Source organism: Coregonus lavaretus, assembly GCF_964263955.1.
Source record: "Coregonus lavaretus genome assembly, chromosome: 1".
Lineage (NCBI taxonomy): Eukaryota > Metazoa > Chordata > Actinopteri > Salmoniformes > Salmonidae > Coregonus > Coregonus lavaretus.
This window is the reverse complement of record NC_139988.1, coordinates 24,667,735-24,682,103: the sequence shown is the minus strand read 5'-3', so window position 1 is coordinate 24,682,103 and position 14,369 is coordinate 24,667,735. Positions and strand designations below refer to the sequence as shown.

Genomic DNA, 14,369 nt, shown 5'->3' with positions numbered 1-14,369 from the left:
ACAGTATTTCTTCATCTGTAACTTTGTATCAATTCACTGATTGTTATAATACACTGCAAAATTCACCTGAGTGCCGTAGACTGGTCTTCCCTGGCTGTCTGACCCTGTTGGGACACCTGTCACCATCTTTTCCAGCTAAGACATGATGAGCATAGTGTTGTGTTCTAACTGTGCACCATGACAGTGAAGCCTGTAGAGCTGTTTATACCATGTCAGTGTAAAAAGTTGGGAATTAGCTAGGGAAACTGACAGATCAATAACGTTACATTGTAGAATAGTGAAAATTCACTTTGTCTGAGGATGACAGAGAATTAGTGTAGAGGGTCTATGACGCTAATATATGATGGACTATCTGACTCCATTATTATTTGAAGGCTATAGGCCCATAATCGTATCCAGTGGTATAGCCAAGGTTGCGAGCCTTGCGTCACCACTCGGAATACTATAAGATGCATGTGTCTAGGTTTACCGTTATGCAATTATTAAGAGGCTAAGGAACAAAGAGCTAATATCTTGCAATCAATGTCCTAGCATTAAATGATTGCGTTAACCTTAGCTCAGAGATGCACAGTTAGAGACAGAGCATATATGCTATGTATATTGTGAATAACATTTACCATTACAAATTTCACCAAATAATAATTCAAGGAATATAACACAGAAATGTGACTACGGTTCGTATCCATTTAAATGTATCTGATTTATTACAGTTTCGCAATAAGAATACAATTAACAAATGGTACAAATCCCAAAATCTTCACAATGAAAAGAATACAAAATATCCTAAGTATTTCAACAGCATAGAAAATTCACCACTTTGACATACAAGCGTACGTATATCAGGAGATCGGTTTACCAATGACTCCATGATCAACGTTTAAACCCAGCTTTTATTCTTCCAAGAGCACCAAATCCCAGTATCTCCCATCGTCTAATTAACATCACTTTGCATGGCCCAAAACATTTAGAAAAGGTATGAACACAAACATTCTTGGATCTAATTATCACAACTGGGCGCACCACTGTGTCGCTCCTCTTTGAGCTATCCGCCGTCCGACGAACAGAATAACACAGTTTCTCTGTAACAATAAATCCATAGCACTTACAGTACAATGAAACATATCAAAAGTCATAGCTCTTTATGAACTCTTGAAACAATCCAAACATTACAATTTAATTCACACAGTGACATTCATTTAGTCGATTCAAGTTTCATCAATCTTCACCTCTCCTGGCTTCAGTGACCCTAGGACTTCTGTGGAAATGTATCTTCATCGAGATTGCCACAGATAAAGTGTGTTTGACCCCTGTGATAGCCCACAGATGGTCTGTCATGCAAACAATGCCATAAACCGTGATTGTGTCATCATGCTGGACCTCGGCGCCAGCAAGTCGCAACTTCATCACTGGCCTTCATCATCGTTCACATTTGTTCACTCTCTTTATTTTTCCACTACAACAATGCTATACTGACTCTAATAAAAACTCACATTGCACTGTCAAAAATCATTTGGCCGCTGGTTTCATCGTTTCATTCATGTCTAGTGTGATTGAGGCAAAAATAATAGCTAACGTTAAGCAACTTTTGGATAGCTCTAATGGTACATCAACTGGCAAAAATGAGCCAAGTTAATTTACTTCTGTTGAAATGAGACAAAGCAAAGGCTACAAAACATTTCCATACACACAACAGCTGTTAGATACTGCTACCTGACAGATAGCTGGAAGCTAGAGCTGAACTGGCTGTGGTAGCTACTAGCTAGCTAGCTAGTTCATTCACTTCAGACAGAACTTATTTTGAGAGGGGATGAAATATTAGCTAAAGTTACATGTCAGTTACACTACTAGCTCAGCACTGGGAATAAATCATTTTTTTCAGTTAAGGCAAACAGCATTTACCTTGCCAGCTACATCAGTCAAATAAAGAATAGCCAGTTTCTCCTCTGCTTGCTTTTACAACTCGGAGAAAAAGCACAACACAGACAGACAACAGCTGCCTCTGTTCGCACGCTCTGTGGTGTCCTAAATCCAGCCAGCTGAAACTTCAAAACAGCCTACCCGACCGCTCTGAGGCTTCCGCATGGTCCTAAAGCAAGATACCACTTTTTGTAGCACAGTGCAATGAAAAAACTGGAAGGGATAAAAATGCAATTTCAGAATGTGGGGGGGTCATGTCCCCCGCCCCCGTCCTCCCCGTCCCCAGTGAAAGTTGCGCCCCTGTTACTGGTAAATAAATTACTTGAAGACAAAAAATGTGGACACTGGTGAAGCATTGAATGCAAAGCTGTGGTAAAAGTCTGTGTTCACCAAACTTGACTCATGGGGAGGTAACAGCATGGCCAGGTACGCAAAGCACACCTCAATTTCAGCTTTGAAAATAAGAAACAAAATAAAATATTCCAATGAAGTGGGTCTCTAAAATCAACATCAAGCACAATGTAATTTGTGGGCATGACCACCAAGCCATCAAGCAACAAGCGTTCCAGCACCCCTTGAAATCCCTTACATGTTGTTGACGAAAATCAAATTATAAAAGCATTTTAGTAATACCTCACTTGAAGTGGTCTGAAAGAAGGCATTTATAGCAACCTGACATGATCCTCTTATGTTAATTCAAAGCATCAAACGTTTATGTTTTCCTATGAGCTTTCACAATGGCTGATGTCATGTTCTGGCATGTTACAGTCCATTAAATCTATTATAACGGTGAGGCAATGTGCCACCTCAAGACTAAACAGAATCCCATTAGATGTACCTTCTTCTGCATCCCTTCATCAATATATTGTCTTGAACAGTAACTTTCAGCAAAGACAACAAACTGACTCGGCTCTGGCGCCACAAGGTGGCTAAAGGGGGCTTAGCCCCCTCAGTTCAAACTTCAGTTTTATTTTTATGTCCCTACAAATGAGTGACAGGTTGGCGCCAAATCAATCTGTATCTCCGCTGCACTGTGTCAGCACAATGGACAGGGCTGGCTGCCATGTGTGTAGGCAGCCTGGTCTCATAGACTAGACGTAGCATAGTAAATGTACATCCGGGACACTCAATAAGAAAGACAGGACTATGACTCAACTTTTCTATGAGAATTTGTTTGGTTCGCCCAAAATGTTACATATTGCAGCGTTAAGGCTAAAACATATTGTACATTTTGCAAATCGTAACATATCATACGACAACACCCTCAGCACCCCTACTTCCCACGGCTATGACTGCAGATGCTGTATCCACTGTAGAATATACTATATCCACTGGACTGTACAGTAGGCCAGCAGTACAGAAGAGAAGAGACTGAGTGTAAAATACTGTTCTTCAGCATGTTGGATGCGGTCACTGGTGAAATGTCAGAACGATTCAGCGAATGCAACAGCCAACTGGTGGAGGCCCTGTGTGCCCTTGACCCAGAGAGCCATTGCTTTCTAGATGTGAAAAAGGTGAAGCCACTGCTGGATCTAAGTAAAACAGATTTGGTGGAAGCTGAGTTTAGTGTCGCTCGCCAGTTTTTGCAGACTGAAATCGCCTGCTCTGGCTCCAATGAGGACAAATGGACCCCACTTGATATCCTGCAACAATTCTCTGGGCCTCTCTCCACTATGCTGACTGTGCTTACTGCACTGAAACATGGACTGACTTTTGAGCATCCACAGCTACATGCGAGAACTCATTTTCCACTATGACAAACGTGTTCAGTCAGCACCGAAGAAGCATGCTACACCCGAGGAAAGCTCAACTAATCCAACTGGATCTTACAAGAAGATTTCAGGGGGAAATGGAATTATTGATTACTCAGGAAGTTCCACAGAGCATCAAGTAAGCTACAACTCTTTTGAAAAGGAAAGATTTAAACAATCTAGCTGGTTGGTTTTTATCAAAATCTTGCTTTAGCAAGATTTTGTGCAATTGAACATGTCAATTCTTGGTCAAAAGCATTTTTTGAACTTTTATTTTTATTGTGGTATAGCGTGATATAAGCAGAATTCAATATAATTCCAATGCAAGATCCCAAATGACGCCCCTGGGTATAGCTGTATATCGGTATGTTTCATCATAGAAATAGATAGGCTACATTCTATTATGGTTTTCTTGGTAGCCTATTGGTTTTCATTGCTGTAAATAACTGTACGTATTGGAAACGTGTTTATGGTAGGCTAGCATTGCTTAATTGATTACGTGGGTCGAATTTGATTCACGGAAGTGTATTGTGCCATATCACAACGTGTTGCTGAACTCATGAGCGAGCGGCATGATTTTCCATGTTTGAAGCGGGCCTGTATAGGCCTATTTATTTGGCAAGACAGCTGTTCATGGCTGCATCTCACTGTAGCAGGCTGTAGGCTATGTTTTGGTTATTTGGATCTCCATTTGCCTTTTGTTTACTGTGTTTGTTTACTTATAAGGTAACTAGCCTACATATAGATTGTGTCATGCCTTTATTGATCTGATATTTTGTTTACTAGGCCATACTACTTGGAACTCCTGTTTTGTTCTGTTCGCATTCATTCGCATTCGCAGTTGAGTCGGTATTCTAAGCCAAACTGCTATTCAGTATTTTTGTTTGCATGCATGAATAACTAGGCTACTATTTTCAGCATTTAGTTTGCATTATTTTGGCAAGACAGCTGTGTGTACGGCTACATTCACATAGGCTGTTTGTAATAGGGTAATTGCCCATCTAAATGGCATTGCTATAGGGGGCTGTCCATTGTGCTGATACAGTGCAGCAGAGATAGGCTACCGAGTCTCGGCATTTGAACTGTATGTTTATTATGGTATAGCGTGATTATATAAGCAGAATTCAATATCATTCCAATGCAAGAACCCGAAAATGTTTTTCCCCCCTCTGCGATTTCAGCTGCCCCCTTAGTCACTTTATCCTGGCGCCAGGTCTGAACTGACTGTATGATAAACTGTCGAGTTAGCAGTCCATTTTTAGGTAGTGTGCCAGTGTCGATTGGAGTGCAGAGATGTCACGCTAGTCTCTCCAGACATCTGGGTTGCCTCCCACAATTTTCAAATGTTCTGGCTTCACACGTCTCTACCCACATGTACATATTACCTCAATTACCTCGACTAACCTGTGCCTCCGCACATTGACTCTGTACCGGTACCCCCTATATATAGCCTCCCTACTGTTATTTTATTTTACTGCTGCTCTTTAATTATTGTTCTTTTTATTTTTACTTATCTATTTTTACTTAACACTTATTTTTCTTAAAACTGCATTGTTGGTTAAGGGCTTGTAAGTAAGCATTTCACTGTAAGGTGAACACCTGTTGTATTCGGCGCATATGGGAAATAACATTTGATTTGATTTGTAATGGAACGTCAGTTTGGCATAGAGGAACTACGCCACTGCTTACATCACTACCTTCTCCGCTTGAATAAAATGCAAAATAGTAGCTAGGAAGATGGAGATCACGGAGGTTATTTTTAATGAGTGCATTTTGGCTAGTTTGCACCTTCACTAAAACCACTGCAAAGGTTTTGTCTGCAAACTTTGGTTTCGAATCGCAACGTTCTGGCTTGTCTGCTTCGTGATTTGTTGAGTGAGTTGTCTGTCTGAAGAGGACCCACCCTGGAATATTTTTTTCCTCTTATGTAAATCGCCAAAAGAGTTGGTTATTGAAACCAGCTGTTGCCTAGGTTCGGGTTTACAAGACTAGTGTCACGCGCCCATTGAAACTCAGGGGCACAGGACCTTCAACTTGATACATTTTAAGATAATAAAATAGAAATATACTGACTTTGGCTATCAGTGCCCCCTGAAACATTGACATGACACCACTGAGGAGAGGGGGGACAATGTAAGAACTAAATTATATACCTGTTATAGACTGTCAGACTTTGGTATGCAGAGGCACTGCCATGTAATTTCACGGTGCAGAGTGGACTGGCTTCAAAACGTTTAATGTGATTGCCATCCTCCCTGGACTATCATTAAAACCCCTTGGAAGTATATTGTCACGTTCGTTCATAGACGGGTCAGACCAAGGCGCAGCGTGATATGCATACATGTTTATTTGAACCGAATAAACAACGACAAAACAACAAACGAAACGAAACGTGAAGTCCAAGGTACACAAACAACATACCTCACACGGAACAAGATCCCACAACCCACTAGTGCCAATAGGCTGCCTAAGTATGGTCCCCAATCAGAGACAACGAGCGACAGCTGCCTCTGATTGGGAACCACACCGGCCAACATAGATCTAGACATACTAGATCCAAACATAGAAAATACAACATAGAAAATCACACCCTGACTCAACAAATAAGAGTCCCCAGTCAGGGCGTGACAGTTCCCCCCCCCCCAAAGGTGCGGACTCCGACCGCACAACCTTTACTTAACAGGGTAGGGGCCGGGTGGGCATTCCGCCTCGGAGGCGGATCCGGCTCCGGGCGTGACAACCACCTATTCTCCGCCTCCCTGTTGCGCCCCTGGTCTGGTCTGGACCTCGGCGCGCTGCTTCCCCTCTCCTTCCTCCCACTATACTCCAAGCCCTGTCTGGACCCTGGTGTGGGAGACCCCGAACCTGGAGAGGGGCTGACGTCTGGGTCTGGACTGGAGCCGCTGACCGGAGCTGGACCGGGCACCGGTGGAGCGGACTGCTCTGGCTCCGGAGTGGAGCCGCTGACCGGAACTGGATCAGGCACTGGCTTGGTGCGAGGAGCAGGAACAGGCCGGGCCGGGCTGGCGATGCGCACCACTGGCTTGGTGCGAGGAGCAGGAACAGGCCGGGCTGGCGACACGCACCACTGGCTTGGTGCGAGGAGCAGGAACAGGCCGGGCCGGGCTGGCGACGCGCACAACTGGCTTGGTGCGAGGAGCAGGAACAGGCCAGGCTGGCGACGCGCACCACTGGCTTGGTGTGGGGAGCAGGAACGGGCCAGACCGGACTGGCGACACGCACCACTTTCTTGGTGCGAGGAGCGGGACTGGGTTCCTTTATTAACCCCCACTCCCTCTGCTGCCTAACCAGCTCCTCTCGCCGTGCCTCTACACTTTCCTTATCCCTTTTAGCCTCCTGTAGCGCCTCCCTCTGACCGAATAACTCCTGCTCCCTCTGAACCAATAACCCCCGTAACATGGTGGCCTCCTCTCCTAACCTGCAGACCCGCCCTTTAACGGCCTCCTGCTGCCTCGTCGTCCACACCGTGTGCCCCCCCCCAAACATTTTCTTGGGGTTGCCTCTCGGGTCTCCGTCGTCGGCACTGTTGGCGCCGTTTCTCCTCTATACCGGGCCTCCACTGTCTCCTCCCAAGGACGGCGATCCATCCCAGCCTGAATCTCCTGCCAAGTCCAGGATCCCTTACCGTCCAGGATCTCCTCCCAGGTCCAGGCTGTCTGCTCCTGGACACGCTGCTTGGTCCTTGTTTGGTGGGATCTTCTGTCACGTTCGTTCATAGACGGGTCAGACCAAGGCGCAGCGTGTTATGCATACGTGTTTATTTGAACCGAATTAACAACGACAAAACAACAAACGAAACGAAACGTGAAGTCCAAGGTACACAAACAACATACCTCACACGGAACAAGATCCCACAACCCACTAGTGCCAATAGGCTGCCTAAGTATGGTCCCCAATCAGAGACAACGAGCGACAGCTGCCTCTGATTGGGAACCACACCGGCCAACATAGATCTAGACAAACTAGATCCAAACATAGAAAATACAACATAGAAAATCACACCCTGACTCAACAAATAAGAGTCCCCAGAGTCAGGGCGTGACATATATGCTAGAATGTTAACTGTAGCGAAAGCAAAACCCCAAAAAATTAAGACAGCACCTCACATTAAACACTGACTTTTTAAACATGACGCACCAAATGACGCACCGAAACAAACACTCTTTGTTACCGTCATTCACAAAATGAAATGTGGTAAATTGGCATGAATCATCTTGGGCTCCATCTTCATCTTGGTATGCAAATCCATCATGTACTAATCCTGCTGGTCTGGCCGGTGAATAAGTGAAAAGTTAATTGGACGTTTAACCTGCAGATTGAAGGTCCACTTTCCAAGTTAATTTTGTATAACTTGTTTCTGGCCTGAATTGAATTCAAGGATGTTTATCAGTTGTTTATCAGAAACCCTGGTGATGACCCTGGCGAACACATTCGGAGCAGGAACTGAAATGTAGAAAGAGCTTAAAGCATTAAAAAGTAGACAATTTCTGTCTATTTTATCAAATGTCTGTGAAATTATGTACTTTACTATAACACACAACATGTTTACGTAAAATTGCATGGCCTCAGAAAGTAACCTTTGTCTCAGACTTGTGCAGTATTACAAAATGAACACTGACATGATTTATCTTCTTTATAGAGTATCAGTTCTGTAAGCCTGTTACTATCAAATAACACTGATGTATTTCTTGGCATGTGCCAAGTCGAGGGTCTAAATCCTCCATTGCCTGGATCTATCCACCACTATGGATATTAAAAAAGGTTCTGGGGCACTTATCGTAGGAGGTAAAGGTATTAACCCTCGTGTCCTGGCGATATTCCAAACCAGATTTAACTTACTGACCAGATAGTAATTCCCTGTGACGACTACACACAGTATAGCCAACTCCCCAGTGGCCAGATGAACAATACCTTGGATATTTCAGACTGGAGAAATACATTTCACGTTTACATACAATACATTGTGATCTACAGCATAGCATAGAATTAGCTTTACCAGCAAAAATAGCTGGTAAAGTTCACAATATTACAAGGCTTATCATTTCAAAATGAATTTTTTGTCGTTCTGCTGTTGTATTTATGAGAGAGACTCAGAAATGTCTGTTGGCACCATTCCTTTGTTCTGTATAGAGAAAGCTAACATATCTTCAAAGGGATTTCACCCACACTCACTTTATCTGAAAGTGAAAAATGCCTTGTGCCTCCAATGATAACAATGGCAGTTTCTACTTCAAAGTAATCTAAAATCCTACTTTTTTAAACTCTCATATGCCGAGAACCAAGATACTTCTGTTCTAAAAGTAATTGTATCACAGACTCAGGGCTCTATTCAATCTGTATCGCTGAAGCGTTCCAGATTGCGCAATTAAAAAGTAAAAGGTAATTTCCCATTGAGCCAACCTATGGAGTGTTTATCCGTGAATGCAGTCTCTGCTAACACGGGAACATTGCGTTAAAATTTCGATCACGCTGTAACGCTGAACTTCCGCGAAAGGGATTGAATAGAGCCCTCAATATAAGTAACTACAGTAGTAGTGCTCTCTATGTTTTGGGTTTTAAGTCAATGAACACATACAGCTATTTTTAAATCACTGATAATGATCAGCAGAGGTGTCATGCCCATAGGGGGCACATGGGTACGTGCCCCTTCAGATTTTTTTTATTTTTTTTATTGTCAGTTAAATTAATTACTAAACTTCATTTTAAGCCCACGTTTTATCATAATTCAGCTGTATTTTGCAGAGGGGGCACACTGACTGGACCAGGCAAAGAGTACCCCCCTCCTATTCTCCCTAGTAAGTGCTTCCTTCCAAGGTGCACCACAGAGCAAAGATATGCTAGGCAGGATGCTAGATACTCTAGTGCATGCAGACAGTATTGTCAGTGGAGGAGGAGAGAAGGTTTAGAGTGACACACAGCGTTTTATTTGATTTTAGCTGCCGGTGATGGGCAGGGCTCGCAGGAGGTATATTTGTAAATTAATTTGATCAAGCTATGTAGCCTATTGATTTCTTCTTGATTAATAGATCAAACAAAAATGTTTTGTTTTTTCTCTGTAATACTAGCCACATAGCAATTTTATGAAGTTGGCTTTAGCTAGACAGCTAGATAGGTTCCCTTTCTCCCAAACTCATAAATAGCTACCAAGCCATTTCAGGCTATCAAGTTAGAGTAGCTTGTCTAACTATCTTAGCTGGCATGGCTGTTGGTAAGGTTGCTAGACTTTAGAAAAGCACGCAATTACTAAATGTACTGACTTACATTCCTTTCAATCTTTCCCCCAGATTTTAGCAGAGATGCAGAGAAGCATATTTAATTTCTTTATAAAAAGAACCAACAGTCAGGAAGATACAGACAGCTCAAGAGGTATGGATATGCAGAAAAATACTTGGTTTAAATGTAATGTGGCACTTTATGATAATATATATAATAATAATAATAATATTTGTGTATTTATTATGATGCCATGATATGTGCCTGTATTGATGATGTGTGTTATGATCCCATGTACTGTGTTGTAATTTGGATGTAATAGCCAAGGCATGTTAGTGCAGTATATTGAGATGTGTGATTTACAACAGTCAGAATGACACCCTCATTAAAATGAAAATTGAACAGCTAAAGAGGAATGCTTAGATAACTTATGCAGAAAAATATACACTACATGACCAAAAGTATGTGGACACCTGCTGGTTGAACATCTCATTCCAGAATCATGGGCATTAATATGGAGTTGGTCCTCCCTTTGCTGCTATAAAAGCCTCCACTCTTCTGGGAAGGCTTTCCACTAGATGTTGAAACATTGCTGCGGGGACTTGCTTCCATTCAGCCACAAGAGCATTAGTGAGGTTGGGCACAGCTGTTGGGCGATTAGGCCTGGCTCGCGGTCGGCATTCCAATTCATCCCAAAGGTGTTCGATGGGGTTGGAGTCAGGGCTCTGTGCAGGCCAGTCAAGTTCTTCCACACTGATCTTGACAAACCATTTATGTATGGACCTCACTTTGTGCATGGCGGCATTGCCCTGCTGAAACAGGAAATGGCCTTCCCCAAACTGTTGCCACAAAGTTGGAAGCACAGAATCGTCTAGAATGTCGTTGTACGCTGTAGCGTTAAGATTTCCCTTCACTGGAACTAAGGGGCCTTGCCCAAACCATGAAAAACAGCCCCAGACCATTATTCCTCCTACACCAAACATTACAGTTGGCACTATGCATTTGGGCAGGTAGCGTTCTCCTGGCATCCGCCAAACCCAGATTTGTCCGTCGGACTGCCAGATCGTGAAGCGTGATTCATCACTCCAGAGAACGCATTTCCACTGCTCCAGAGTCCAATGGCGGCGAGCTTTACACCACTCCAGCCGATGCCTGGCATTGCGCATGGTGATCTTAGGCTTGTGTGCGGCTGCTCAGCCTTGGAAACCCATTTCATGAATCTCCCAATGAACAGTTCTTGTGCTGACGTTGCTTCCAGAGGCAGTTTGGAACTCGGTAGTGAGTGTTGCAACAGAGGACAGAACATTTTTACACATTACATGCTTCTGCACTCGGCAGTCCCGCTCTCTGAGCTTGTGTTGCCTACCACTTCGTGGCTGAGCTGTTGTTGCTCCTAGACGTTTCCACTTCATAATTACAGTACATACAATTGACCGGGGCAGCTCTAGCAGGGCAGAAATTTGACGAACTGACTTGTTGGAAAGGTGGGATCCTATGACGGTGCCACGTTGAAAGTCACTAAGCTCTTCAGTAAGGCCATTCTACTCCCAATGTTTGTCTATGGAGATTGCATGGCGGTGTGCTCAATTTTATACACCTGTCAGCAACCGCTGTGGCTGAGATAGCCAAATCCACTCATTTGAAGGGGTGTCCACATACTTTTGTATATATAGTGTACATATTTTTTACATCGCATTAGGCATAATGATTATGGCTCTAGATTGCAGGAAAAAGTTTTAGGTGTTTGAAAAATGCATCCTCACATACTTTGTGACCCCTCTAAAAATAATGGGTGCATGACGCCCCTGATGATCAATCATCAAAAAATGTAATAGCATCAAGTCTTATGGTACATTATACATTCATTATATGGAATATATACTTGTTTATTTGGGATTAATCCAGCATTGTTTGGTCCCAGTTACCAATTATGTTGTAAAAGTACCCAGAAACAACCCAGTGATAACATATACTTTCCTAGTAAACACTTGATAAATACCAATTTAAGCAGAACCATAAAGAATAAAGTGTGACCTACAATTATAACAGATCATTCCCATATTACAGTATTATTGGTCAGCAATCACTTGTGGTTGATGACTGTGTCTGTTGAATATACCTTGGAGATATTAGAACCATTCCAAATGTAGAAATGTATAATTTATTAGCACTGAATATATCCTCCTTTTTTCAGCCATGTTTTCTTCATATTTGTTGAATAGCCCCTTTGGGAGCAGTAATTAGATAAATCCCTTGCTTTTGTGTGCATTTGGGGTGGTATTTTGTCCACAATGTAGTTTTGTGATTCACCCTCCCACAGCAAATCAATGTGTAAAAGTAAGCCACGTGATTCAGTGACTGGTGGCTCCCATCGGTTTTAGTGGTTGTACATGGGATGTGTCTGTATGAAGCACCAGTGCCACCATGTGGTCATATGAAATGGAATACCTGTTCAAAACTGAATGGCTACAATATTATACTGTATTTGACTTCAAATGCACATTCAGGCTATTGATGGGCGGTTACAAATACAGTTCTACAGCTTTTCCATTTAGACCCTGTTTGCAAGTAGCAATAATTAATATGTATGAACATTTTTCAGGGGACTAGTGTTGAGAGATATGGGAACTAGGACCAATATTTACATAATTGATTGATATAAGTTACTATTGAAAACAATGATTTATATAAGGGGGGAAAATTAAGTGATTAAATATGTATGGTTTAATTACATTTACAATTACAATTATTTCAAAAGCTACATAAGACCATTTTCCTTAATTGTAATTATTCCAATCAAATCCCAACTCCAGTGTAATGATTACTAGAGACAGTTTATCAGTGAAATTAGGAAAAACTGTGATGTTGAAAATGTACTTCAAGGGCTAGGGCTTTCAAGTATATCAAGCTGAAACAGTTTATCAACTATGAATTCCGAAAAAGGACACAACCCAGAAAGTGGATGACGCAAATAGTTAATTGGCTTGTGGTTGACATGTCTCATATTTGGCTTTTTGAATTGAACACACTCAATTAGGTTAGGAGAATGCAATATAAATAAAGTGAATTCCTTTCCCGTCAAAAGTAGACATGATTGTGTATATTAACAATGTCCTTGTGGAGATACTTTACTAACAACTCCCAATGAATAGTGGGGAATCTGGTGGCAAGTTTGCATTGTGCAAACAGCAATACATGAAGTGATTTGTGGATTTGAAAATGAGAGTGGGCAAAGAGGTAGTGAAAAGTGCTGATGCGATTCAGATAGGCCTGTAGCCACTCTAATCGCTTACATATTTTACGCTGCGACTGCATTCAGACACCTTGGGTGAGTGTGCGCTGGAACCCAACAGTAAACAGCTCAGGGACGACACAGTGGGAAGTGATTTCTGCTCTTTTTTATTAACACAAAAGCAGGGGGAGACACGCGTCGGCGAGGAGGGTAACATGATTTATTTGGGGCAGTGACTAGAATCACCACGCCCGCCACTGTGGGCAAAGTGGAGGTCCAGCACTTTGGGGTTATCCATCCGTAGGGAGAGCCAATACCTCAAGATTCTACCAGCTAATTGAAAGTGCAGCTTTTAAAACAGAGATTTAATAAACTAAACATCAAAGCTGGTCATTTTTCACCAAAGCGCCCCAAGGGAGACAGAGCCAAGTTCATTAGAAGGCTCATTCAGCTTTGTAAACCTTGGTGACAAACACTCACTGTTTTTGTGTGGCACAACTTCCAACGCACTAAATATCTCTTGGCTTTCCGCTTCCAACCCCCCTTTCTTTCTCTCCAAGACATTGGCTCTATCATATGAAGAAAAAGAGCAAAAGAGCTCGACTGCATCTTCAGTGAAAAATGACAGATATCTACTCTTAAATAACTTTCTATTTGATGACTCATGCTAACAGATTAATCACTTTTTATTTTCCTTTCTCTCTTTGGAATTGAAATGCTTTTGTTGTTTACTTTCTCTTTGTTGGGGTAGGGGACTTCATGCCACGAGCTGGGGTGGGGGACTTGGGTCCCCTAGGAGGGGTGGGGGACTTGGCACCGGCTGGAGAAAAGACATGAGCAGGGGCTGGGGAAGAGGCAGGAGTGAAAACCTTGGAGCCTGGGATCTCAATAGGACGTTTAGGTGGGATGATCGACTTGGGTGTTAGAGTTGGTTTGGCCTGAGGAATCGTATCACCGTGCTTGTAGATGCTTACAATGATATCCACAGACTCTCCTCCATATTTGTTCTGCACCGTCATGGTGTACCTGCCAGAGTCTTCCAGGGACACACCTTTGATGGTGAGACTGGCGAACTTTCCGGACTCGAGGGACACCAAGTACTGGTCATCGGGATACACCTCTGCACCATTTTTGAACCAGTTGACTTGAGGTTTGGGGTCACCGCACACTGTGCAGGTCAAACTCAGGGTCTACCAAGGGGGGCAAAGGAATTGAAGGAATGGAAAGACCTTGGT

At 42.8% G+C, this 14,369-nt stretch overlaps 1 protein-coding gene across 1 annotated transcript in view; it reads right to left on the bottom strand.

Moving 5' to 3' along the window:
* Positions 1-13,862: 13,862 nt before the first annotated feature.
* Positions 13,863-14,369, bottom strand: part of LOC311102155 (myomesin-2-like) — a gene marked incomplete at both ends in the record, with an annotated part of 38,327 nt that continues 37,820 nt past the window's right edge. Inside the window, one exon of the mRNA XM_084143388.1 lies at positions 13,863-14,324. Coding sequence (XP_083999514.1) covers positions 13,863-14,324 — 462 coding nt within the window. The remainder of the gene's footprint in view (positions 14,325-14,369) is intronic.